Source organism: Helobdella robusta, assembly GCF_000326865.2.
Source record: "Helobdella robusta unplaced genomic scaffold HELROscaffold_87, whole genome shotgun sequence".
NCBI classification, from domain to species: domain Eukaryota; kingdom Metazoa; phylum Annelida; class Clitellata; order Rhynchobdellida; family Glossiphoniidae; genus Helobdella; species Helobdella robusta.
Genome location: NW_008705498.1, coordinates 335,225 through 362,803, shown reverse-complemented (window position 1 = coordinate 362,803; position 27,579 = coordinate 335,225). Strand labels below are relative to the sequence as shown.

Here is a 27,579-nt window from a genome sequence, read left to right as displayed (position 1 = left end):
TAAAATCATATCATACCCAGAAAGTCCCTTATATAAATTCATTAAAAGTAAAAAATTATTTATAACTAACTTTCTCAAAAAACCTAAAGCAATAGCTCCATTTTATTTGCGCATTGAAAATCATATTAAAATCATAAAACATCAAGATATACTTAAAAATCCTGAACTTCCTTATTTCTGGAGAATGAATGAAGCTTCAATAAATACAAAACTAACAAAATATAAAAAATGTGAGGACCAATACATCATACAATCAATAGTCAAAGAAATCATCAATCATAATATTAATAATACCATAATTTATACAGATGGATCAAATATAGATCATTCAACAACAGCATCAGCTATAATAGATAAAACAAAAATAGCCATACATTTGCCTGATGACACTTCAATTTTCACTGCCGAGCTTCAGGCAATCAATAAAGCATTAGATTACATAAAAGATGAAATTAACAAATCATTTATAATATTGACTGATTCTTTATCAGGTGTACAATCACTAAAACAATATACAAGTAAAAATAGCCTTGTTAATACAATAAAAATTAAAATTCATAACATTGTACAAAATAACTGCCATATTAAAATAATCTGGATACCAAGTCACATAGGTATTCTTGGTAATGAAAAGGCCGATCAATTAGCTTTAACAGCCCACAATGAACCCATACTAAATACAGCAATGATTTACTCAGACATTAAATCAATAATAAATAAATATATATACATGGCCACACAAAATTAACACATGGATATATATTAAATAAGTCAGATCAAACATTATGTCAATATTGCGGACACAAATTAACAATCCAACATATTATCACTTGCGAGAACCCAATTACACATAGACATAAACATTTAATATATAAAGAGCTTTCAGAGAATTTTAAGAATAACAATAATATTATCAATGTAATACAATTTCTGAAGGATTGTAACTACTACGATATGATTTAAATATCTTTCCCCTAGTATTTCTCTTTCCCCACGTTCAGTGCAATAAACATTTTTCATATTATCGGAACTTCTATTTTTCCACATGTAAAAAGAAAATAATTTTTTCTTAATTTGGCAAACAATTGCACCACTTTGGGAGCATAAATGCCGTTAAATATGAACAACAACAACAAAACGGTAAAAAGAGCAGTAATTAATAGCAGGAATGTATTTACGTGATTCCAAAGAGTAGGTGTGTGTGCGGAGATTAGTGGAAACGTTCAAGTTTATTTCAAATATATAAAATAATTGAAATCCATTAGTAGGAATAAGCTTTCAAAATTTGTTTAATTTGATCATGAAACTCAATTCAACATTTAAGGCTCGAGAGCAAAAGGTTTCTGCTGGTGTATACTACATGTATGACGATTTTTTGTTCTCTTCTTGTAATAGTTTTTAATTATTTTTTATTATGTCTGATTTGTATAGAGCAAGCACATTTCACACATTTTTTGAACTACACATGAGATTGTTCGCTATTTTTCCATTATTGAAATTAATGCAATTCCAAGCTTAAAGCTACACATCAACTGTGCACTGTGTATTTCTGAGAGTTGATTTAAAATAAACGAAAGCAAATTTAACGTTTGGTGGTTCATCATTTACTGTAGAGTGAATTAAAATCAATTCTTGTTTGTACGGATGTTTTTAATTTATGCAAATCACTCTATTCCGCAAATCTTCATTGAGAGCAAGCTTGCTGAAATTGTATGAAAGTGGAAGCTTTATCTAATTATTTACTATTTGTTATGTTAATATAGTTAAATTCATTGCTCCAAAATAACCTGGTGCATGGTAGGATAATTTCGTCAAGACTGACTGATGTGACTGGCCGTGTCTGACTTCATATTGAGATACTTAACAATCGGTCCATTGAATGTTTTCGAGACAGTAAAAACCTAAGACTCATGTGTAACATCTGCAAGATGAAGAAACACATTGTTTGTCACTTTATCAGCTTGTAGTGTGGTGCTTTGTTGGAATTTTGTAATGATGACGTCATATCTTTTTCCCTTGTTATGAACCCTGACTGATAATAATGACAGTATATCTATGCAGCGCACATGCAACTGAAGTTTTTAAAAGTGTTTTTTTCAGATAAATTAAGAGGTTTGTTTTTGTAATTCTCCCCCATTTTTTTCTATTTGATCGTTCTGATGTGACTGAAAAATCATCCATCAGCTCTTGAAGGAAGTGGAAATGATTGATTTAAACAAGAGACTCCAACAACAACCTGACAACAGCAGCACCAGCAACAAAGAACTTGCCGATAAAGTTTCGCAACTGGAAAGGTTTCTCGTGATTGTTATTATTATTAATATTTCGGCGATTATTTTTTTTTAATTATTATTATTATTATTATTATTAACACAGTGGAGCAACTTTGATATTTTAATAAGCGGTTGAATGATATTTATTTATTAACAAATATTCACTTCATTGTTAAAATTTGTCATCTGTTGCATCAGAAATGAATGATTTGATGATAAGGATATGTTGCTTCATTTCATATTCTTAAATTCAGAAATTTATATATGTACGTGTGTGTGTGTGTGTGTGTGTAAGTGTGTGTGTTTATGTATGCGTGTATGTATGTAGCTAAATGATGTGTGAACGATTTTATATTTGAATAATTGTAAAATTTTTGTGGAAAAAAGGCAAACTTATTTGACTGAATATGCACATAAAAAAAATGTGATTAATAATATTTTTGTTGAATCATCTCAAAATACAGTCGGACCTCCGTACAACGAACTTGAGGGTTCCATGAAAAAATTCGCTATATAGAAACTTTGTTATATAGAATTTGTTCGGTAAAAATTCTGTATAGCTTAAAAGGTGTTAATATGCTATATATTTATGAAAAACACCCTCCTAATCATTTATTTTTATAATAGGATTTATTAATACGTAGTATAATTACAAAAAAATTTAAAATAACATAAAATTATATGTACTGGTACTTACGTGATACCTATATATAGCAAAAAGCATAATACGTAAAACAGTAATGCACAAATAAAACTTATAGTAGACATAGGAAATTCGTTATATAGAGATTTTCGTTATATAAAAGTATAAAAGTTCGTTATAATGAGGTCTGACTGTAATTAACATTGATCGCAAAACATTGTTAATGCATATTTTGACTGAATTTGATTGCTTGGGTACAAGGAAGTTGAGCATGCTGGAGGAGGAGAACAGGGAGCTGAACATCGCCAGTGCCAGGAGGGAGGAGTCCCTGAAGCAGACGAACGTTGGTCTCCATTCTTTTCTTTAGTGAATATTTTGTTTGTTTGTTTGTGCCGCGTGTGCTGTGCGGTGAAACATTTCTATACTATTAAAGGTGTTATCAGCAGTTTCTTCGACCTTGTAACACGATCAGTCGACTTTATTAGGATGATGGGATTATTATGTTTACGTGCGTGGAAGTTAAAATTTATAATTACTATAATATCAGTTTTGTGCAGCTCTGAATAAAAAAAAGTTTTATATTCTGTTTTATTATGAAATCAATTTTACAATTAAAATCCTACCGATCAACAAACCGACCACGTGATCAGTTGCGATTGGAGGAGAAGATAAATGAAGGTTTGATGATGCAGAGGCAGATAGACAACATGATGCTTGAGGCCAGGAAGATGAAGGACCACGAATCTAACAGGATGACATCTGCCGTGAGCTACTAAACTTAAATTAATTTCGTGAAAATAGAGACGTGAACTATTTAAAACGTGAAATGTTCGTAGGACCAAGCAAACCAGGTGCAGATGTTGGAGATGGAGTGTCAGTTGAATCAGTTGAGACACGAAGTTAACAAACTGAAGAGGGAGAAGGAGGAGGTTTGTGACTCCTGATCACTTTTCCACTTTTTTGACTGATAATAATGCTAGCTTATGCAAAATATGCATTATTTTGATTTCAAGTATAATTCTAATGCGTTATATGTTTCTGCCACCTATGAGTTTTTAAATGAATCGGTTAACCGAATAAATTAATTATTTGAATAAATCCCCAAAAATGTGAAGGCTGAGAGAAGATTGAATCAGCGAACAATGGACATGAAGGACAGACTGGAGCAGTCGTGCAGCACCAATCGAACTCTCCAGAACTACATTCACTTCCTCAAGAACTCGTACGCATGCGCCTTCAATGACTCTCCCCACATCACCAGCCTCTCACACCTCCAAGATCTCAACTCCCGTGACTTCTTGGCAGGGGATTTCGTCGGCAATGTCGGCAGTGGTGCAGGGAATATTTTTTAATGCTGATTCAATTTCATTTAACGTTCATTTTGATTTTTATCACTTAACCCTTGTTCAAGTTAACTTCTCTTGTAAATGTTCTCTGTTATCATCAGAGATTCTAGGCTAAATGTTTTGAGAAATTGTTACAAAGGTTTGTAGAAATTAAAAATGTTCAAAAGTGGCCAAATGAAACAGTACGGAATTTACCAAGCAAGCAATATTTAATATATATAAAATACAAGCATGAGAAACATGGTGTAAGTATACTTTTTGTGATGATAAACTGTCGGTGACGAGTGGGGTATGGACCATCAAACTGACGCCAGGACTTACTGTTTGAAAATTCAAGAATCCAAGAAATTTAGTAAGGTGATGTTTTAGAAGCGTTATCAGTTTAGTTTTAAACAAGTGAGCTAAGATACTTGTGACAGTTATGAAATGGTGTGAGAGTCATTGAAAATACATTTTCATGCGTTTGTTATGAAAATTTCTAAAAAAAAGAATAGTGTGGATTTGATGTATTCAGATGTTATTCAACTTTGAAGATGATGAATTTCTCAGACACCATTTAAACATTATTCGTTCAAGTTCATATTACCATTTTATTGACATTCAAATTTTGTTTATTATTTCAACGCTACGTTGGACTGGTTGCGAGAATGGTTATAAATTTGTTCTCGTCGAGTAGGCAGAAGTTAAAACTATCAACCCGAATGATAAAAGTTCAAACATTGGTTCATTTTAAACATTTTCAACTCGAATATAGAGGATAATAGTTTTTGCACGATAGTTTTCATTACCTGGTTGTCACTTTCTATCTGCCACGATCATTTGCCTATGAAATAATTTTCAACAATCGATCATCATTTATTTTCAGATTGTTTTCGCTATAAAAGAAGTTGAAATATCGTTATCACGAGTCTGATACTGTATAATGATAATTGTGCTAATGCGTGAGTGCAACGTTTTGTTCCATGTTATCGAAAGTACCTTGTTATTTCAAAAGCAACTTTATAGCGAGAATAATTGCGAACTTTTAACATTTAATTTGTTTCTGTATTGATTTTGAGTCAACATGACAATTGAAATTTGTTCGCGTTTAGGTTGGTTAGTACAAGCGACGGCAAATGATTCCGATAAATATTGAACCAATTCACTTTTTTTTTATTGAGATTAGCATTGCCCGTTATTGCAACCTTCATTTATTAAACTGGGAATTGCTGGGTTTAATAAATTTGGTTCGATGAAGTTATTATTTGATAACGATTGTTAGATAGAAAAGAGTTCATCAAACTCTTCGATCACGTCCTGCAAGGAAGATATGAAGACTGCAAGGAAGATATGAAGACCTTCCAAAATATGGACCGCTGAAACTAGGTGGGAACGTTGAGTTTAATAAAATTTGTCAAAAATGGGAAAGGATCTTTGGATTCAACAACAAAGATGAATACCATCAATCTCAACGGCCTTTTAAAGGATTACAGATGATTATTGATTGATTGATTGATTGAATGATTGATTGATTGATTGATTGATTGATTGATTGATTGATTGATTGATTGATTGATTGATTGATTAAATAGATGTTCCTACTAATAAATTACACTTAAAAATCGAAATGAAGCATTCAACTAACCTGGAATCGTTTAGATCAATATATCCTATTTTGTTTTGACTTGTTGATCACCCAAGCCCCTACTGTTTGGATCTCCCTACAGCAGTTAAGATGCATGGATGGTGTGCTGTGGTGATGTCTTTGCGGTTCATGCTTCCAGTAAAGTTTTTAATGCAAGTAGTCCGGGAGCCAGTTGTCCGAGAGTGAGTTGTGGGAGCGAGTTTTCAGAGGGCGTGTTGTCCAGGAGCGAGTTGCCCGAGGGCGAATTGTCCGGGGCGAGTTGTGCGAGGGTGAGTTGTGGGGGCAAGTTGTCCAGGGGCGAGTTATCCGGGAACGAGTCGTGGGGCGAGTTGTAGAGAGCGAGTTGTTCGCAAACAAGAATAACATATATTGAAAATGTCTTATTATCGTTGCATATACCATGCGACATTGTACCTTAATAATTTTAGAAACTTTGATCAAACAATCAGAAAAGTATTATTTATATTAAATCGTATTATTAAAACGTATTATATTAAATTTATATTAAATTCTAAGTAAATGATTTTTATCATATATATAGAATATATAGAGTATATATTCCAAGTAAATGACTATTATAGAGCCAGAAAAGATAATTACAATAACATCCTAAAAACTTCAATTCAATTTTAAGCAAATGTTAATTAGCCTAGTTGGTATAAAACAATTTGATTTGATAGGCTGTACCTTAAATAACAACTTGGTACGTTCGAGCAGCAGTAGGCCGAGAATATCATTCAGCTTGATTTGTTTGGACGTTTAGAGTTGTACCTCTCAAGTAGGTTCATTAATTGACAAAATTTATTTAATATAATAAACGTTTAAATTTTTTAATAATATTTATTTTAAAACTTAACAGATCGAGAAAAAATATTTTTAGATTACTTAATAATAACATAATAAATGAATAAATCGTCATTGTTGTTTGCTGATTGCATGTATAATATAATGAACGCAAAGCGAGATAGCAATAAAAAAAGAGAACTCTGCTGATAAAACTTTCCAAAAAAAACAATCATTGGGCACAACCATGCAAGTCAAGCTGCAAATAAGGAATCACTGAACTGAGTACTTTACAATTTTACATGATCTAAACGTTCGCTCGGAAGCGTTTGTGTTTTTAACAATTGCGGATATCATTAGCTTAAGCTGCTGTAGCTTTCAGTAAAAGTAAGTAAAGTTTATAATCAGAAAAATGTGATAAGGCAATAGCATATGATAAAAGAATTCATCCAATACCACACCGCTATAAATACGATAGTGATTTTTCAACTTTCAGTCTTGCATCATCAAATTCCAACTTGGAAGAAGATTTTAGCATTATTTTAATAACTTATAATAAAATTTATAATTTTCATCTATAAATTTCCAAAAATTTGAATTGTGGTTATACCATGGTTAAAACTTTTAATTATATAATTTTTGTTCAGTACAATTTATTGTTTCTATGCGAAAATAATGGGTCATAAAATTTGTTAGCAGCTAAATTTAAATTTCCCGAAGTTAGTTCTGAAACGCTAACGATTTTAAACAGACTGCCGACGAGTTGTTGGTATGCACATATTTTTGGAGTTAAAAAAGCGATTGAGCAGAAATAACGAATCTTGTTGTCTTTTGAGAATAGATGACGGAAATCTATCATTAAACGCTTGATTGCACACAGCTCTCGAAAGCGATATTTTCATATTGTGTGTATGTTGTATGTATGTATATTTGGTATGTATATATATATTTATATCGTTTTATGTACTTACGGAGTCCGTACAAGTTAGTTATAACTTCTGACCTCCTAGTTCTTTAAATAAATAATTAAAGCGATAGCAAATTTAAACGTAAAAAATATTGGAATTTTGTCAAAGCTTATTAAAGCGACTCTGTTTCGTCCGAACACACTTAAAACATCCAAAATTTTAAGGTTACAAATTATATTTGAAGCAATGAAGCAATGCTCGCTCGAAAATTTTCAACGGTTAATGATGACTTGATCGCCCTTGAGTGTGGCCGGTTGGTCGTTCGCATGCGGTGCGCCATCTTGCCCCACGTGGATCGGTTCAGCATGCAACAAAAACGATATCGTAAAAGAAGAAAATTAAAGGTTGTTCCGGCATAAAATATTTTCACTTCGGTAAGAACATCGAATAAATCGACGGATATGTACTAGAAGCCAGTGCAAGACAAAATGTTTCAAAACCGCAACCGTTGGCATCCGCAACGTTTTCTATCCGTATCCGCCTGCCATCCATATTTGCGTTTAAAAAGCAATCGTAGCTAGCGATGCAGTGCTTGGTGTTGATGTCTGTTAATTTAAAAGTAATTAAAAGTAAAAAAAAAGATAGCCAAATCAATCAGATGGTCCAAACGATACATAATTTTACGCACTTCAAATTAAGAAAAAAATTAATTTGAAACTATTCAAATTTTACTAATTCAATTATGCGAGCTTTCTCAAAAGTAAATTCATGAAACCGCATCTGCGACAGAACGGACAATCAATATTCGCAATCCGCTAAATCAGTGGAGTTTTATAAAAATGTTTATCCTCACCGGCGGGCGATTGCTGTGCGATTACCGCGATTTGAAACCGTATTACGGTTCCGTACATAGTGCTAATATGTATGCGCGTATGCATGCAGTTGTATCGCCTGCATTAATGACATTTGAAACCCAAATTTAGAAATAACAAATTTCAAATCTTAACAGCATATATTGCCAAAATAAAAATTATTCCCATGCCCACGGTATGATTCAAACATACAACTATCACCTTCATTCTTTTATTAAATTATGAATATATAATCAATCATTGAATTATAAATCTATCATTAAATTTAAATTATAAATATATCATTAAACATTGAATTATATATATATATATATATATGTATATATATATATATATATATATATATATATATATCATTACCCATCATTTAATTAAAAATATATCATCTACCATTAAATTATAAATAATCACAGAATGCATCAATTATTTCATTTCTTCTTGTGTTTTTTGTGCTTCTAACAGGCAACCTACACCCCTCAACATTGTTATTTCACGTTGGATATTCAATCGATATATTTTTCAAATTTTCATTTGGTTATGTCCATTAAAACAATAAACATAATTAAATAAAAATGTAATTAAACGTACGTAAATATGTATGTTTCAATGCTTGAGTACGTCTGTGTATTCATTTCTTTAGGTGTATTATTTTTATTCGATTTTAATGCAGCTCATTAATTTGCAAGATGTTACACTGCTGGATCAATGCGTAATAAAAAAGTAGAGATGGCTGAAGAAAATAAAATTTATAATTAAATTTTAAAGTGAATCGGTGCTATGTTTTCTGCTTTCATAGTAATCTTGTTAAACAAATATTAATAATAAATTTTGATTTTTTTCTATTTTTCTTTATATTCAAATATTTTTGCAATAACACATATCTTTTCGATATTTTGAAAAAGCGAAGCAACAAGCCAGATGATGGTTTTGTTTTGTATTTTTTATTTCTATAAGACGTAAGTTTTAAACGATCCAATGTTAACTGACAATAAAGATGCAAACCTACTCAACTAATGTTTAAGTAATGTACTGGTGGAACAAATTGAATATTAAAATTGAACACTTTTACGATTCAGTTTAAATGTATTAAAATGACAAAAAGTTGGAGAGCATGAAAAAAATGTCAGTCGATTATTACATTGAACAAAGACCATTTTAACTATAAATTAAAGATCATTTTAGGTAACGATAATGAAAATATAAGTATAGCAATTAAACTGATGAGATTCAGTCCTATCTAACACAAAAGCTTAATAAAATACTAATAAGTGAAAGTGCAATAAAATTGTGATCAGATTGTTACAAAAACAAATAGACAACACTTATGTTTAACACTTACACTCAATCACTCTAGAAATTTCACACAAATATCACATGAACTGAACATATGTAGCAAAACATAATCGCAAACCCGCGAGCTTGAAACACACAAACAAATAAGCATTTTCAAAATGTCCATGTATGTGCAAAAACTACGACGTCATAGTGCTTGCATAACACGAGAACATGCAGCTAATAAACTAAATTGCGTCAAGTATAAAAATTTGTTCACATCCATAAAGCGTTTAGCGGAGAAAATATATATCACGGAAAAAAAAATGAAAAAAAAATAACTTAAAACTTACCTGGTCATTAATTAACCAATCCATTACCAAAAGTAATAGCAGTAAATTTCCTAAGTTAATTCAGACTAGTGACGGATAGACAGATAACAAGTGAAAAATATGTGAAGATTTCAAATAAAACTTTCACAACCTACTAATTTAAAGAGGCAGATTTTTTCTTAAAGTTTTCATAAATTTCTGCCGATTGCAAACCCCAACAGTTTTTCAATTGAGAAAGTTACAGAATATGAGATCAGAAAAGTAATCATTAATTTAAATAATTCCTCTTCTCATGCAGACAATTTTTTATCTAACTTTTTGATCAAAGAAACAATGTTCGCACTACTCAAACTACTGACATACTGTTCTAATTTCTCGTTGAATCAGGGTGTTTTTGCATTGGATAAAAATGGTCCTCGTGATAATTTATTAAACAACCAACAGATCTCTTTAGTATCCTTTTTTTCTAAAGTTATTGAAAAGTTAGTTCATACACGTTTAACAAATGTTGTCAACAATAACAATATATATAATTTGCAAAGTCAGTATGGTTTTTGCAAAAATAGCTGAACTGAATTGGCAGTTTTAGATTTATGTCAAGAGGTTTTGGAAAATATCGACTCTGGTGTTTTTGCTATAGGTGTTTTCATCGATCTGGCGAAAGCGCTTGACACGGTTAGCCCTGTAGAAATCGAGGAAGCAACTTTTGTTGTTAGGATTAACATCTTGCAATCTGTTGGTGAAGTTGTTGATTTGAAAAGTGATACTTTTGATACAGTATGGTCACTGGATGCAAATGGAGCGATAACCTTCAGCTCAGCAAGAAAACCGCAATCATCTGAAAGCACCAAGTCAAAAATATTACAATCTCTGGTAGGTTGATCAACTAATTGATGTAAACCCAACTCATTGAAAAGTTGAATAAACAAATTATAAATTAGATTATTTGGCGAAGAGTAATTTGTCCAATCAATGAGTGGAAGATTGAAGTCACCCGGCAAACAGTTAGCTTTACCTGTACACAGCTCTCTAATGCATTGAACACTATGTGTTGCATAATCATCAGCTGATTTATGAAAACCTCCACTGCGGTAGTAGCAGATGAATCTGCAATTTGTTGCTGACATAGAAACATCAATGCTAACTATCTCAATGCTGGAATATTTTGTTGGTACTTTTACTACCTTGTATGGTACTGAATTTTTAACAATGAATGCCACTCCGCCACCACGTGTTCCACGATCATTTCTAACAAAACTGAAACCTGGTGGCAGATATAAATCATCATGATCATCCAGAGAAAGATGTCAGATGTTTCCACAAGAGAAAAAATGTCAGGATTTTATTCTGATAAAATCAAATTAAGTTCATTCATTTTATTCTGTAGGCTTCTAACATTGGCCAAGGCCACTTGAAGAGATTAATTTGTTGAGACGAAAAGGCATTATTCAATTTATAAGATTTTTCACCGGTGCATTTGTATAACCCAGTACTTGTTGCAATTGCCTATATAAATTGCAACAAATACTGGGTTATACAAATTCTCTATATAAACTTGCCAGAAGTGCTGAAGATGGTTGAAAAATCGAAATAGGCCCTATACACTCGAAAATGAATTGGAAAACTGTATATTATTCTAGCGTTAATAAAATAAATAATGACGACAAGAATTCGGTTCGAAATATTGAGAAATGCAATAAAAAAACTATTCAACGCTAGAAATTCGGTAGATTTCATAAATTACTGCATATATATTTATATATAAATAGGTTTACATACATAATATAGCAAAGACACAATAAGCCTCTGAACACACATAGGCATGTTCACATATCATTTGGACACACAATCATACCTGAAAATTTTGAGCCATAACACAATAATACACATGTTTAAACACAAATGCACAAATGATTAAATATTTATTACTGTGATCAGATTTAATTAGATGGTGAACTCAAGATCTAATTTTGACACATACTTACCCAATTTCAGTCCGAAAAGTTCTTGGTTTTTGATATTGTGTAATTGTGTAGGTAGAAATTTTGACATATTTCAGAACCGGCCAGTATTTTTGATGCTATATGTCATGTCATGTCTTCATCCTGTATTTTCAAAACATCCTCCAATCAATCCCTATCCTTTGCCAATTTTTATTATTTTTTACTTATTTTACACACACATGCACAAACACACACCACACACACACACACACAAACACGCACACACACCGACAGACGCACACCCATATGCATATATACATAAATTATATATCCCACAACATAAGTAATATAGCAATGACTCAATAAGCATCAAAACATACACATCTTCTTGGTTGCAAACCTCTTAGTCTCTTATCCCGGGGATTGTACATCAATGTTTTCCTGGCGGATCTGTTAGCGTCCATTTGTAACACATGACCCACCCACTTCATTCTCTGAATCCTGATCACTTCCGATGTACATGATTAACTCATTTTACGTGCAATCTCCTTATTTGAAATATGATCATGGTACCGAATTTTTAATATTCTTCACAGCCATTTTTTTAGCTATATTAAATTTATTCTCGATTTTCTGCGTTAGATTCTATGGTTCTGCGTCAAGCGTCCTACAGTGGAGTCGGTAGCACCTAGGTGTTTAAGACTCTCATACTACACAATTTTCGAGAAAAAATTTTTGTCGTGTCTTTAGAATAATTTCTCGTACGTCTTTTGAAAGTTACCCCCGCAATGGTCAGTTTTCTCATTATATCTATATTGAATTGTTTTCTGTGAGGGTAATTCGTTTTACTGGTAGACCAGATTTTTAACTATTTTTATATAATTTTCCTCGATTTCTAATTTTAGCAATTGTCCACATTTTTCTGTGACTGTCCTTATCATAATTTTATTGTTTTTTTCCTTTTCTCTGCCGGACACTCTAATAAATTTTTAAATTTTATCAAGTTAATCTGCTATTAGGTGTGTGTCGTCTGCATATTCCAAATGCAAAAAGTATTATGGAATAGATATTACCCTGCTAAAATGTAATGCGTAGTTTCAACCTACTTTTTGTGATGCGTACTCTAGGATTACATTGGAGAGTGTCGGTGACAAAATACAGCCTTGTCTGAAACCTCCTAATATTATGAATGATTTTTCACCGCTGGTTTTGACACAAAATTCCAAACTACTGTAAAAGTTTTTAATTACTTTAAAATATAAATTATTAAAAATTAATTAAATTGTAAAATTATTTTTTAATGCTATATGTAATTCAGGATGCTATTTGGACCACTTTCTTTCCTGACAACACTCACTTTGTGTTCATTGGCCGTTGGTTAGTATGCACTATTTATCCGAACGTTTATATATATATATATATATATATATATATATTGGTAATAGACCATAATTTTTACAATATTAAACGTTTTAGTTTAATAAACTAAACGTTCAACAAAAAACTTTAGTGAGAAAAATTGAAAAAACGAACTACAAACATATTAACGCCAAACATTCGGTAGAATTTATAGAATATTGTAAATATATATATAACTAAAATGCAGTGATATTTCTTAATAACTATATATATATATATATATATATATATATATATATATATATATATATACACATACATATAACACAGTTTCTTCGGCTTCCAATACCTACACCGACTCTGAGGCTAGAAAGATCCTGAGTGACAACGGTTTGTTTTATTGTGCATCAAACATTTTCACTGAAGATATAATTTAAATGTAAGCTAATAAAGCATTTTTTTGTTTGATTTTTTTCAGGTATTTCAGTAAACAAACCAAAACCTGCCACTTCTTTGGATGGCATTCGAAAGAACACCATCAAACAACTTTTGACTTTGAAAGTGGCGTCTGGCTGTGATATTGTCGTGACAGGTCTTCACCTTTGCTACAAATTTTTAATAAATATTAGAGTTTTTTGATTAAAGTTAATTCTGTATTACAACATTGCAACATCTTTCGTACGTTTTATCTTTTCAAACACTTCAGCTGGCACCGAATCAGGCCACAGTACCAGTGGAGTGAAAAATCACGGAACCGGCTACAAAGTGGATATCAGAATTAACACATGCATATCTAACTATATCGAGCAGAATTTTAACTATATTGGTCGGTTTGAAAGATTTCGTTAATGTTATTGTTGGCATAATAGATTTTGCTCTTTAATTTTTCGGCTTTTGAAACCAATTTCAACAGCAACAAATTCTTTTTTTGCACTTCACCATATAATATACAATAAATTTTAAATCAGGTCAACGTGGTGGTGACCAAGCCGATATGTACAAAAGCAATGCAGGCAACATTTACGCGCTGGAAAGTAATCATTGGGATATCTTGTACGTGTAAAAGGATAACAACCTGCTGTTAATGATAGATAACAATCGATGAAAACGAATCATCAAAAAATATCTCTCTATCTAATTGAACTATCTATTTATTAATTAACTCTAAAAATTGCTTTTTTCGAATATGACGATACTGTTTTAATTGACAACATATTTATAGTAGTGGTGAAAGTATTGTTTACATATATTTTTGGGGAACAAAATAAATTACAAATTGGTTCTGTTTTGTAAAAAATTTACATTTCGTCCAACGTTCGTTTAGCCATTATCTTATTTTAATTTTCGTTTTACCAATTTGAGATTTGTGTTTTATGTCTTCAACCTTGCTCCAAAAAAAAACTTTTGTCCTTTGTTCGAATGGTGAAAATCAGCAATTGTTTATGACAATCATATATAATTCGACGTTGATACTTTTAAAATTATTAGTTAATATCTAAATTAAACCTCTACAAATTATACTACTTACTCGTTTCGAGACCGTTCACATTGATATTGTAGGTCCCTTACCGCCTGTTAAACAAGAAAACGAATTTTATCCAAGTGTTTACAGGTATTATTTACTTGTATTGACAGAGCAACTAGTTGGATTGAAGCAGCTCCGATGTCAGAAATAACAGCCTCAACCGTTTTGGATAGCTCGTTTTGGTGCTCCTCTTTATGTTGTAACAGACCGCGGTGTACAATTTGAAAGTGAGTTATTTCATGAGTTATCACGATTGATTGGTTTTTACCGTTTGCGTACAACAAACCAATGGAAAAATAGAACGACAACATCGTACTTTGAAAACATCTATTAGTTACTACAAGCAAAACTGGTTGAACGCACTTCCTGTCCTTCTTTTAGGACTTAGAAACATGCCAGATGAAAATGGAATATTTCCAGCAATAGCAGTAACCGGAACCCCTTTGTTTTAATACCAAATCGATTTTTGTCATCATATTCAAATGAAAACATATCTAACCAAATCAAGCAACTATCGAAAGAGATGTAAAAACTCAATGATTATTTATCAACCAACAGTCAACACCATTCTATCTCTAAAGCCTATGCACCAAATGTTCTTTTAAACACCTGCTACGCATGACTAAGAGTAGATTTAGTACGTCGTCCACTGGAAGCACCATATACAGGCTCTCTCAAAGTTAAACATTATCAAGGATTATAGTGGTTCAGTAGATATCTCTGTGTGAAAACCATTGGATCGATTTTGACTAATAACATTGATTAAAAAACCCAATCTTCCCATTCTGACTTAGAACTCTTGCGCTATAGAATCTGTTTCAGTTTTTTCGTCTAGCTTATTCCAATGTTTAATAACTCTCAAGCCGAAAAATCTTTGTTTTATGCCGATTTTAAGCCGAAAAATCTTTCTTTTATTGTTCCTTTTGTTGTATGTTTTTCACCAAAATGTTTATAAGTAATAAAAAAATTCATGTTCATATATATACAATAGAAATTTATCTTTTTTGGGTTCTTTAATTTATTCGATTGTTATTCATCCTACGTTTAAATTTTTTGTTTTTCTGCGTTTTCTACATTCAGCTCTAGTCAAAATTCTGCTGTAGTTATAGTTATTATTGCAATATAAAAGAAAAGGCTATTTAATCATGATGAATTTGATAAAAATAGGTTAAACCGAATTAACAAAAATACTTCAGCAGTAACCAAAGTAGTCAATCATCTTGATTAAGTCTTATACCAATGGAAAAAAGTTATTTCGTCTTCAATATGATTAGTTATAGCTGTATTTATTCCAGTTGCAAAAGATTTTGAGTTTTTATAATAGGTGATCGAAATGAATGAGACGACGCCTGATCCCTCTCCACCTAATAAAGAATAATTATATTTGAAATGCAAATTAATAAGTTTAAATAATAATACTAAAATAGTAAATCAGTCAACAAATTTACCTTATTTTAGATGAATAGGAACATGCTTTAAATTGATGTTGTCCATGGAAACATATTGTGTCCGTGATGAAAGATAGCTTCGCATCCAGTTGTGAACTGTGTCTCCTACTCTGTAATGATGTAGTTTGGATAAGAGTATTTTGCTTATTTTGTTATCGATGACGTGGAAGGTTTAGGATAAGTTCAAGAAAATGCCAATGGAAAGATTTTTGTGGTTCATTTTTTTAGTATGTGCTGAGTGAAGTCAAGAATGGCAAGCTCAGTTGAATGGTTGGGTCTGAATTCATATTGGTTGTTGTGGATAGTTTTAGTGGAGCTGATGAAATTAGAGAGTCTTTTAAAGAGAAGTTTCTAATAAATTTTAGACAGTGGGGAAAAATGGAGATGGGTCTGCAGTTGTTAATATCATATTTGTTTCCTTTCTTAAATATTGGTATGATTTTGGATACTTTGAATGAGTCAGGAAAGGTTCCAGTGCATAGAGTTAAAGATGTAAATGGTGAGACGATAGAGAAAATTATATTTTTGATAAGAAACATGTTGAGTCCATTACAGCATAGAATGCGGTGTAGAAGGGGTCATAAAATCTTGAGAGTAGTTGGCTAGCAAAGTGGGTATTGAGAAGATCACAAATATCTTGTTTATTTTCAATTGCTTGGTTGTTGATAGTTAGTTTTGAGATTGGTGAGCTTGGAGATTGTTTAGAATTTTTTTGATTTAGTTCCATTTTTGTCCAACATTGTTATATGTATCCATGGATATATATTGTTATATATATCTATGTATGTATCTTCAAGATTGTTAGAGAAGTAGTCTCGTTCAGTTTTTCGCTCAATATATGTGAGCATGTTTAGGAAACTTTTATGGGTGGCAATGTTGCGGGTGGTTGGATCTTTAAGATTTTGATGTATAGTTTGTTTTTCTTTTTTGCTAAGTTAAGAATGTTATCGTTAACCCAGCATTTTTTTCTGTTTTTGGTTGGAAGGAGGGGATAAAAGTGTCAGAAGAGTGAGTTAAGATAGTATTTGAAGCAGAGCAGCAGTCGTTGATATTATTCAGAGATGTCAAGGAGTTCCAGTTTTGGTTAGATAAGAAGTTGTTGATGTTGTTTATGGATACTTCAGTTAGGTCTCTCAGGTTCTTAACAGGGGCATGGTTTGAGTTTTCAGATTTGGAAGCGATGGCGAATATAGGAAAATGGTCAGATATGTCAGATAGTATTATTCCAGATAAGTGATGAGTTAGATTGATAGTAAAGATATTGTCGATGAGTGAGCGAGAAGAAGTTGAGATGCGAGTAGAGGAGGTTATGAGTGGTAAGAAGTTGTATAATGATAGTAGGTTAGAGAAGTCAGCAACAGCATTGTCACTGTTGAGTTTATGGAAGTCGAGGTCGTAGTCGCCAATTAAGTAGCTCTTTATGTGTGGATGGAATGTGGGTAAAATAAGTTCGAGCTTTTGTATTAAAATGTTAGGGTTAGTGTTGGGGGGGTCTATAGGCTGCTAAGATATTTAAATATGCATTGTTTAATTTATATTTTTGTTGTTATTACTAATATTACTTCTATTATTTTTCTATGAAGATGAGTTTTGTGAGTTTGAAAATCATCAAAATCACGCAAAAAGCGATTCGAAATGAAAATTTTAATAACGTATTTTGAAGGGATTTGTATTCAAAATCAAAAACAACAAAAAATAAATTAAATCGTGATTTTAAATCATTTCAAATGAAATCTCACCCAACACCGATTTTTACTATAAAATTTTCAAACAGATTGTTTAATTTATGACTCTGAGAATTTTAATTAAATTTAATAAAATTGAAATGCACATTGCACAGCATATAATTAATTAATTAATTAATTCTTTTTATTGATAGCACATGCAAGCACAAATACATCATTCTGATGAGTCTAAAGTTTAGAAAATGTTTGAAGAAATATTTCATCGTAACACATTAACATATTAATTCAGTGTGCAAAGGTAGCTAGCTCTAACCACTTAGTATAAAGTAGCAGTTACATTGGCAGTTTTATGCCATCACGATAACTTTTGTTTAAAGAGCTCGGTAAAAAATCATTTTGCATTTATTAGAAATATTGAATTTTTCAAACGTTGAAATGTTTCTCAACATACAATGTAAACATTCCGCACAATATCGAAAGCAGTGTTTTTCAACGTGGTGCAGAGTTTCATTCTTGAAGAAGGCAATGAGGTGAACGTGGTAATAATTGGCAAAAACAGTGGAAAAAAGATAAAAAGCATTGTATGAAATAAAAGGTTAATAGACGATTAAGCTTTTTTGGAGTGTGCGCATTGACCTTGCTTTAACGGGTTTGTAAAGTGCGGCCAAAATGTTTGGGAAGTACACTGCTCTCTATGGCATAACTTGCTGACTTATAAATAAATTCCACGCTGAGGAGGACTATCTCTATATATTATGTATTGGATTGAGACTGCCAGAAATGCAATTATTGATGAAAATCACAGCAGAAACACAAAACTCAAATTACTAGTTAAAGTTAAATTGGATGTTAACTAACGACGCCGAACATGCTGTGATTGTACACACACACACACACACACACACACACACACACACACACACACACACACACACACACACACACACACACACACACACACACACACACACACACACACACAACACACACACACACAACACACACACACACATACACACACACACATACACACACACACACACATATATATATATATAAGAATTGTTAAAAATACTTGAAACATTGTTAAATAGTTTTTTCAATAATCAAGGAACTTTTGAAGAATGTCGTTGAGACCACAGATTGCATTGGCAACGTTAACTTTGATTGCGTTGGTTTTAGGTTAGCAGCGTAACAAACGTCTATCATAAATTTAACTCCTAGACGCATCTATTGATCGTCTTAATTTGACTTGAAACATTTTAAATACTCATCAGCATCCGAAAAGTACACTAATTCTGAAGCGAGAAAGATTCTGAAAGACAATGGTGGTTGTTTTATGGCAAATTATTTTTACTCTACTGATTTTACGCAAATGTGAATTAGTATTTAATCAATGATTTAGACATTTCGGTTAATAAGCCGGCACCGGTCACTTCTTTGGAAGGCATCAGAAAGAAGACAATTAATCAACTTTTGACATTGAAGAGAGCTTCAGGATGCGAAATTGTTGTCACAGGTTGTTTTTTCATTTTCAATTTGCCAAACAACTTTTGTTTTGTAATACAACGTTCAGATACAATCATTTTATTTATTTACTGTCAAACTTCCAAGGTGGAACAGAATCCGGACACGGGCACAGCACCAGGGGCGCCAAAAGCCATGCAAACGGATACAAAGTGGATTTAAGGATAAACACCTGCATATCTAATTACATCAAGAGCAATTTTGCTCATATTGGTGGGTTTAAAAAACTTCATCCAACGTTTCAATTTATGTAATTCAGTTTTTCATTTCAGAGTTATGCAGCAGTAAAATGATTGATGTTCTATGGAAAAAAGGTTGTTAAAATGATATTAGTGAAATTTATTCCAGGCCAGCGTGGGGGTGACCAGGCCGACATGTACAAAAGCAGCGCAGGCAACATTTACGCACTGGAAAGTGACCACTGGGATGTCCTGTACGTGTAGATGCCCGCCAATATGTGGATCGCAACTGAATAACACGTGACGTTTGACTCTCATTTTTAGTTATTTCAACACGTTGAGTTATTAAATTTTAATAACAAGACATTAACTAAAGGAATTGGATTTCGTTTTTATTTTGTTTTAATTATTAAAAAACAATTTATCATTAAAATAAATGAAATGTTATAGCAACAGACCCGAACAGTTTACAAACGTTTGTGAGCGTGTTGTTTACCGTTTAATCATTCAAATTCAAAGTATCCAAGCTTTCAAACCTTGTGTATGATACTTACACGTTTGAGCTGTTTTTCATTTCATTCTGTTAAAAATTCTTATCTGATTTCTATTTTTTATTCAAGAAAGATTTTAGACAATGTTAATGATATAATATTAATGTTAAATTTGTTAGATAGGCGAAAGAGGCCACCCTACAACTTGAAATCCGCAATCACGTTTAAAACTAACAACAGTGGGTCGGTCGGCAGTTGTACGGAGTCAAAAGCAATAAAAAGTTATAAGAAGAAAAATTGAGCAATCTTTTCGTTGTCCTAACTTATGTAAATATTTTGTTTAAAATCAAAGCTAATAAAAATAAATATAAAAATTTGAATTCGATCAAAATATTTTGCTATGCAAATCATGTTAGCAATGCACAGGATTTCTCAGTTAAATATTACTTGCTAGTGCGGAGCGTGGTTTCCGTACAATACCGTTGAGCCTAAATTTTTGGTGGGTACTATATTAAGAAAAACCCGAAATAACAAACAAAAATACGGCATGGCATGTTTAAAGTTTTAAAACATCAAAACTGCAGTCAATCACTCATTAATTGTTTACATCATTTTCATTACATCAGCACCAGTGAAGTTTCAAAGTTTAAAGTTGAAATATTTTTTTTACTGAATATATAGCGTTCAACGTCCAAGACTGATTTTGCAGCAACATTTATAATTTAAAACTCTACCCTGGAGTCCATTAGTCCCATTAAATGACATAACTTTATTTTCACGGAACATTTTAATTGTAACGAACTCTTAGTACTTATTTATCTCGAATTTCGCTTATTTTTTCTGCGATTGTGAAAACGGATGTGTGAATGTCAAACTTTGTCACATCTTTACAAAAAATTGCTGATGTTTCGTGAAGCTTCAGTCTAATCGTGTCTCTTCAAGCAACAGTCTTTTTGGAGCTTTCATTTCCGTCGCCAGTTCGTCTATCTGGAAGCTATATGCCGCCAGACAGAGCCACCATTTGATTTCTGACTCTACTAAATTCAATTTCATTTCACTATTGATGATAATTATGATTTAATAAAATTAAATTTTATTGCGACAACGATGATGATTATTATTTTAACAAAGCATCCAAAAACTTCTCATGTTGTATATCTCTTCTTCTTTATTTCACTATGACAAGCACAATATAATGATTTTGTGATTCAAACCATTTAAATTGATTTTCTTTGAATAAAATTCAATTCAAGTTGAAGTTTTCATCATAAATTGAAGTGTAAAACGCGCTTGTGTTGCCTCGAACAACCAAAGAAGACGTCGTGATATGCAGACGTGTGAACGCGAATTTGGTTAGGGCCATCCATGACATCCGTAGTTTTACTATTTTGGAGTCCATGGGCCACCTCACCGCTGAAATGTACCATCAAAATTATTGAACTTATATGTGATTTTTTTTTGTTCGTTTAGTGTTTTCTTTGTTATTTTGCTTCTAAGATAAAGTATAGAACTTGTACTTGAGGTGTAAGTGCTTGTATGTACTTGCACTTGGAAAGAATCAAATTTTTAGTACTTTTTTCTGCAGCCTTAATGATCTGAAAAATTTTATTATGTTTATAGAAAAAAATTACCAATCTTTTAGAAAATATCTTTCCATAATCTTTGAAAATACAGAAATGAGTTAAATCGGTTTGTAATTATTCATTTCTGTAATAACCATTTCACAGCCAAACACGCCAAGAGGAGAGCAGGCAAAATGTTGAACGATAGTATTAAATGCAACTTAAGAAAATTATTGAAATACATGTCAAAAAGTTATTTCGAAACCGGTTTCATGTTTGGAAACAAATGAAAGTTATAACCTTTATCATCAGTAGTGACAAGACAATAGTAATCTTACTCTTCTTCTTGCTCTTGACTTTTCCTCTGCTTTTGATACAGTTGATCATACAACACTCTTGAGGCTGCTAGATTTTTTATTTAATATTACTGATTCTTGTCTATCTTGGTTTTGTTCTTATCTCTGTAATCGTTTTTTTTTCTGTTGTTCTCAATAATTTTACTTCTAATTCTTCTACTCTTACTTTCGGTGTACCTCAGGGTTCTATTCTTAGCCATCTTCTATTTATACTCTATACTTCTGGACTACCTCGTATTATTAATAATTTTTTTTTACTAGTCAACTATATGCTGATGATTCTTATATTTATACTTATTTTCCGGATCTCAAGACCATCTGTTTGCAAAATTCATTTAGGAGCGCTGTTGAACATCTCGGAAATAGCGCTTTATAAACTAATTGATTGATTGACTGATTGATCAGAATGACCTGGTTTCCTATCAACATTAACTCGGTCATCTGAATATGATCAACTAACAACATTAATGAGCAAAACGTTAACGTTAATCAAAGATTAATGCTTACTTTACGTTACAAACTACATAATCAACGTGTTTTGAAGACAGTTGGTCCAAATTAATTAAAAATATTTTTGAAGTAGTCAAAAAATGTTTACCTTTGTAATTTTGTTAAATTAATAAAAATAAGGCTAAAGTTTGTATAGGATTTTTAAAAATTTTGGAATACAATGACTTGAAATAAAGGTATTAGATAGGCGGAGGTTGCAGGCACTTTATCACTAACCTGGTCATCCTGCTTTCTTATTAATTTTTAATCTTAAGGGCAAGCAAAGTTTCATTTGATTTCACAGTATTTCAATGGCATTTATCGGCGGTTGAACTTTGATCAATTAAATGATTGTTGAACAAATAATGTTTTGCTCGATTAGTTGTTAGCTGATCATCCAAAACCAAAAATTTTGCTGTTGAGGTGTTTTTAATTTAAATTTATGTTCAATTTAAAATTTTTCATAAGTAAACTAATTTTTTAAAAATAGTCAAAATTAAATGTGTATAAATAAAACATTATCATTGAAATTTAAATATTTTTCAACTTTTTTTTTAATGTAAATGTTAATTCTTATCAACATGTTTTTCAATATTCACTTTTCTAATTCACTTTTGTGGTCCGTGCAGTCTGCGATCTGCTAATTACTCTATTATTATTATTATTATTATTATTATTGTTATTATTATTATTATGATAATGACTATAATGACTATAATGATGGTTGTCGGTAGTAGCAGACACTTTTTAACGTGTTGAAAATTTTGCTGTTAAAAGTTAATTCATTTATCAAATAAATAACAAATATAAATTATTTAATAAATAAAATTATAATTTTTATTATTGAAAATAATCCTTAAGCGGTGGTTAATATTTAAGATAGTATTAAAAATTTTGGTAAATATACATTGTATCTATCGTTTATGTTTTTCGGAGTTAATTGGATTTTTTTGCTTTGTTCCCCCATTAAATTCGTTATAAAATATTTTAACATACGATAATGAAAGTGAAAGTGTTTTGTCATGTAGATATGTTAACACAATTTATTAATACAATACACTATATTCTTTATTGTGAGTATTTTTTAAATGTTTGTGCATTACTTTATTTCCAAGTTTAGTTAGTAGAAGAAAAAATACAATTGGTTTCATAATATTTTTTAGTTCAAATACGTTTATTATAAAAGACGAATATAATGGTTATGATAGCAACTGATCAAAGCATCGGTTTTCTTATTCCATTGAGATCTTATAAGAGCCAGCTGTCTATCAGATGCAAATGAGCCGTCGGAATGCCTTACTTCACTCAGACATCATTTGACAGGCAATTATTCTTTCTACATACCTCCTTCTTAAATAATATTAACTTGGAAAGACAAAATCCTACGTTGTCACATTTCGACACGTTCTTATGCAAGCAATCAAATATGAAATACTTTATTATTTACGCAAATTAACAGCCACAGAAAATCTGTGTTTAAACACTAAACACAAATTATGTGAAATTATACATTAAAAAGCAATTATGAACATCGAGTTAGCGCAGTCGATAGAAGTTCCGTGCCTCGCTTTGCTATTACGCAATGGCATGGTTCGAATACTGCCTGTCCGAAACTCAAAAACCATCATGCGTGTATGATGCGCTGCTTGCGCGGGTATAGGTGCGTCGTGTGGTGTGGGGTGTGGATAGCACAGCTTTCATGACACGATGGTTTAACTATAGGTATAGAATGGCATATAGAATAATAATTAAGCAGCTCTGCGTTTGGCAGAGCTAAATTATTAAAAATGAAATTTTTTAAAAATTTTGTTTAAGACTGTAGATGAAATATCTGATGTCGGCGGCACGTCCTTCAAACAAACCATTGGCGGCAATGGAATTTTTTTTAATTTAATCAAACAAACTCTTTGTGAGCTTTATTGATAATGTATCATTTAGTTTTTAATTATTCTAAGACATCAAACATCAGACTAGGATGGCTTAACGTTTATGAACTCTGACACAGGAATGTTATGAAGCATTAAACTCTCGATTTTTATCGACACAGGTGGATTTGGAAAAAATCCAGCTTCTTGCATAAGTATAATATTTTTCTACTTTCTTATACACAACAAATTTTAAAATGTTCAATTAAAATATCTACTAACTCAAATTGGCAATTTTGTCAAACTCTAGATAATTATTCCATAAAGAACGATTTTTCAGCCCTCTTCTATTTCGGAAATAACATATAAAATTATATATATATATATATTATATATATATATATTACAATATTCTATAAATTCTACCGAATGTTTGTAAAAAACAAACTACAAACATATTAACGCCAAACATTCGGTAGAATTTATAGAATATTGTAAAAATTAAAATTATGGTTTATTACCAACATATATATATATATATATATATATATATATATATATATATATATATATATATATATATATATATATATATAGTTGGTACCGTATTCTTGACCTTTGTTGTTGTCACATACATGCATATCATTTACTTGTTTTCTTATTTATCTTGAATTTTTTTTATTATAAAACAATGTGGACCGTAAACTGCAGTTGAGTGACGAACGTATGATACGAAGCCCCGTGTTTTCAGAGCCATGTAACAAACAAACAAACAACGAACAGCAAATATAAAAATAACACATCTCTGACGAACGTTATTTGTAATTTCTGCATTATGCAGAACTAACTGTATGATTGTATGAATCTGATCACTCCAATATTTATGTATTATCCGATATGAATACAAGTTTTCCAATATAAATATAAATGCATGCATTTGTTATAAATTCATGCATCTATTGTAAATCCATGCATCCAATATGAATAAATGATACAAAAATAAATATAAATACATGCACCGAATATAAATGCATATGTCATCGATTGATTGAATTTCGCAAATATTTACTTAATACCAGCAATGCTAGGTTGTTTACGTGTTTTGAGATAATTGTCAGTTGCTTGCTTCACATATAAAACTAAATAATTATACATTTACATTCATCAAATGATTTGGCAGGATGCTATTGTAATGTTGCTAATATAAAATGTAATAGTTCAGAAAATGTTGCAACAAATTTTTATCACTCAAAATTCATAATCAGTTGCCAAAAAATCTGAAGAGGAAGACTCTGTTCTGGACTGAAGCTTTCCTCGCTCTGTGTATCATCTCCACCTTCTCCCTCTTGCAGCAGCACAAATAAATGCACGCCGTCTGGTACAGAATTTTACGGAATCGCCGATTGAGAAATACGTAGATGAAAAAATTAACCGACGAATTGCACATGACCAGCGCATTGCTCACGGGACTGAAGTAGAATTGGAAGCCGCCGCACGTTCTCACGTCATCATCAACGACCGTCCACAAAATCTGAGTGACAAACGCCGGAAGTTGACAGACGGTGAAGACGATGACGACGACGATGAGGACGAGGGTGATGCTGTCGTCGTTGCGTTGTTTCAAGCTCTGCATTTTTTTTCGCTTTCGCTTGACGTCCTTGAATGCGACCATGAGTCTGATGTTGAGGAAGGTGAGGACTGAGAGTGGCAGAATGAAGATGAGTGCCGTGTACATGATGTTGTGGTACACCAGCTCGTAGTACTTTGTGCAAAATTACATTCCATTAAATATCAAATGTAATTTAAATAGAAAATTGAATATACGATAGAAATTGGTATTATTTCTACAAAGTTTGCAGCACCGTTGTCATTCGCTCAGCACACACACAATCAGAAACGCAAACACACAAACAAACACACACAAACACACATTTATATACATATAATATATGCAATTATTGAAAAAATCACAACATGTTCGGCATTTTATGCATAAAATAAACAAAAATTTTAGTTTTGTACTCAAGAAACTTGAAAATTATTTACGATCAACCGTTAGAAAAATCGAAAAGTTAAACAGGAAGTTAACTAACGCCGAACATGCTGTGACTTTCATCAGTAATTGCATTTCTTGCAGTTTTAATCGAATATATAATATAAGTATATATAATGACTAATATTACAAAACTTACAAAATTATCACTGATGCGAGTGCGTGTGAGACAGAACCTCTGAGGCAAAAGTTCAAGATTTCCCTCCACAAACTTCGGCAACGTATAAATGAGAGCCAGCAACAAAACGATTGCGAAATAAATTCTTGCTCTCTTCACAGTGCAGATCTTCAGAGCTTGGTAGGGCATGCAGACTGCTATGTACCTGTTGACAGCCAGCAGAACAGTCAGCCAGACCGTCAGTGCTTGAAAAGCGAAAGCGAAAGGATATATGATGATCATGAAGACCGGATACATATACCTGTTATAAGAGTCTCTGAACAAACCTGTAAATTGCACAAAACCTTGAATTGAATAAATTGAAAAAACGCAAGTGATCATCAAAGTGTCGACGATGGCAAGAGCTTGCAGAAGAAAGAGGAAACTTGTCTTCAACTTGTCGTTGTAAAAGACGATGAATGAGACGATGTTGCCTATAAAGCCGACGATGCACATGAAGCCAATGAAGACAGTGTAGACTGAAAAGGTGTACAACTCGCACTTCCACTCTCGTGAGGTGCTGTTCGATTCGTAGCCGCCCATCGTGGCGCATTCTGATGAGTTGAAAGGCTGCGTTGATGATGACCAGGATTTTTGAAACGTGCTGTTGTCACTGTTCATGTTTACGATTGGTGATTCATGGTTCGGGAAGTTGCATCTTACTGTTTGTTGCACCAGGAATCTGGCAATGTTATTATCAACTTTATGTCCAGTTATATTAAATATAACTTTCTTTAATATGTTTTATGAAAGTGAATACAATTTTAAAAAGCTAACAAAAACATATCCTCCGAATTTTAGTTTATGAGCGTCCTAGTTCTTCATCATCATCGTCGTTACAATCATTCTTAATCATCATTAACCCTTAGCTTGTAATTTTTATTATT

General features: G+C 31.9%; 6 protein-coding genes across 6 annotated transcripts; 3 read left to right on the top strand and 3 right to left on the bottom strand.

The window, feature by feature from the left end:
- Positions 1 to 3,139: 3,139 nt before the first annotated feature.
- HELRODRAFT_90717 (hypothetical protein) lies at positions 3,140 to 4,268 on the top strand (the record flags this gene model as incomplete). Its single annotated transcript, XM_009032731.1, has 4 exons — positions 3,140 to 3,259; positions 3,567 to 3,680; positions 3,753 to 3,845; positions 4,032 to 4,268. 4 exons carry the CDS (start codon positions 3,140 to 3,142, stop codon positions 4,266 to 4,268), a joined length of 564 nt encoding a protein of 187 aa, XP_009030979.1.
- Positions 4,269 to 13,315: 9,047 nt separating this feature from the next.
- On the top strand, positions 13,316 to 14,418 carry HELRODRAFT_182509 (hypothetical protein; the record flags this gene model as incomplete). Its single annotated transcript, XM_009032758.1, has 5 exons — positions 13,316 to 13,373; positions 13,686 to 13,745; positions 13,834 to 13,947; positions 14,062 to 14,181; positions 14,324 to 14,418. 5 exons carry the CDS (start codon positions 13,316 to 13,318, stop codon positions 14,416 to 14,418), a joined length of 447 nt encoding a protein of 148 aa, XP_009031006.1.
- A 2,840-nt stretch (positions 14,419 to 17,258) lies between these two features.
- Positions 17,259 to 18,524, bottom strand: HELRODRAFT_182508 (hypothetical protein; the record flags this gene model as incomplete). Its single annotated transcript, XM_009032757.1, has 2 exons — positions 17,259 to 17,744; positions 18,465 to 18,524. The coding sequence occupies 2 exons, from the start codon at positions 18,522 to 18,524 to the stop codon at positions 17,259 to 17,261; spliced, it is 546 nt and encodes a 181-aa protein (XP_009031005.1).
- A 923-nt stretch (positions 18,525 to 19,447) lies between these two features.
- Positions 19,448 to 19,983, top strand: HELRODRAFT_90713 (hypothetical protein; the record flags this gene model as incomplete). Its single annotated transcript, XM_009032730.1, has 3 exons — positions 19,448 to 19,535; positions 19,628 to 19,753; positions 19,889 to 19,983. Coding segments are annotated over 3 exons (309 nt in total), but the record flags the coding sequence as incomplete, so codon positions are not given.
- A 1,145-nt stretch (positions 19,984 to 21,128) lies between these two features.
- HELRODRAFT_182506 (hypothetical protein) lies at positions 21,129 to 22,328 on the bottom strand (the record flags this gene model as incomplete). The annotated part of the gene is made up of 3 exons (XM_009032756.1): positions 21,129 to 21,267; positions 21,546 to 21,623; positions 22,201 to 22,328. 3 exons carry the CDS (start codon positions 22,326 to 22,328, stop codon positions 21,129 to 21,131), a joined length of 345 nt encoding a protein of 114 aa, XP_009031004.1.
- Positions 22,329 to 25,271: 2,943 nt separating this feature from the next.
- HELRODRAFT_116471 (hypothetical protein) lies at positions 25,272 to 27,235 on the bottom strand (the record flags this gene model as incomplete). Its single annotated transcript, XM_009032755.1, has 2 exons — positions 25,272 to 26,244; positions 26,675 to 27,235. 2 exons carry the CDS (start codon positions 27,233 to 27,235, stop codon positions 25,744 to 25,746), a joined length of 1,062 nt encoding a protein of 353 aa, XP_009031003.1. The 3' UTR covers positions 25,272 to 25,743.
- Between the last annotated feature and the right edge of the window lie 344 nt (positions 27,236 to 27,579).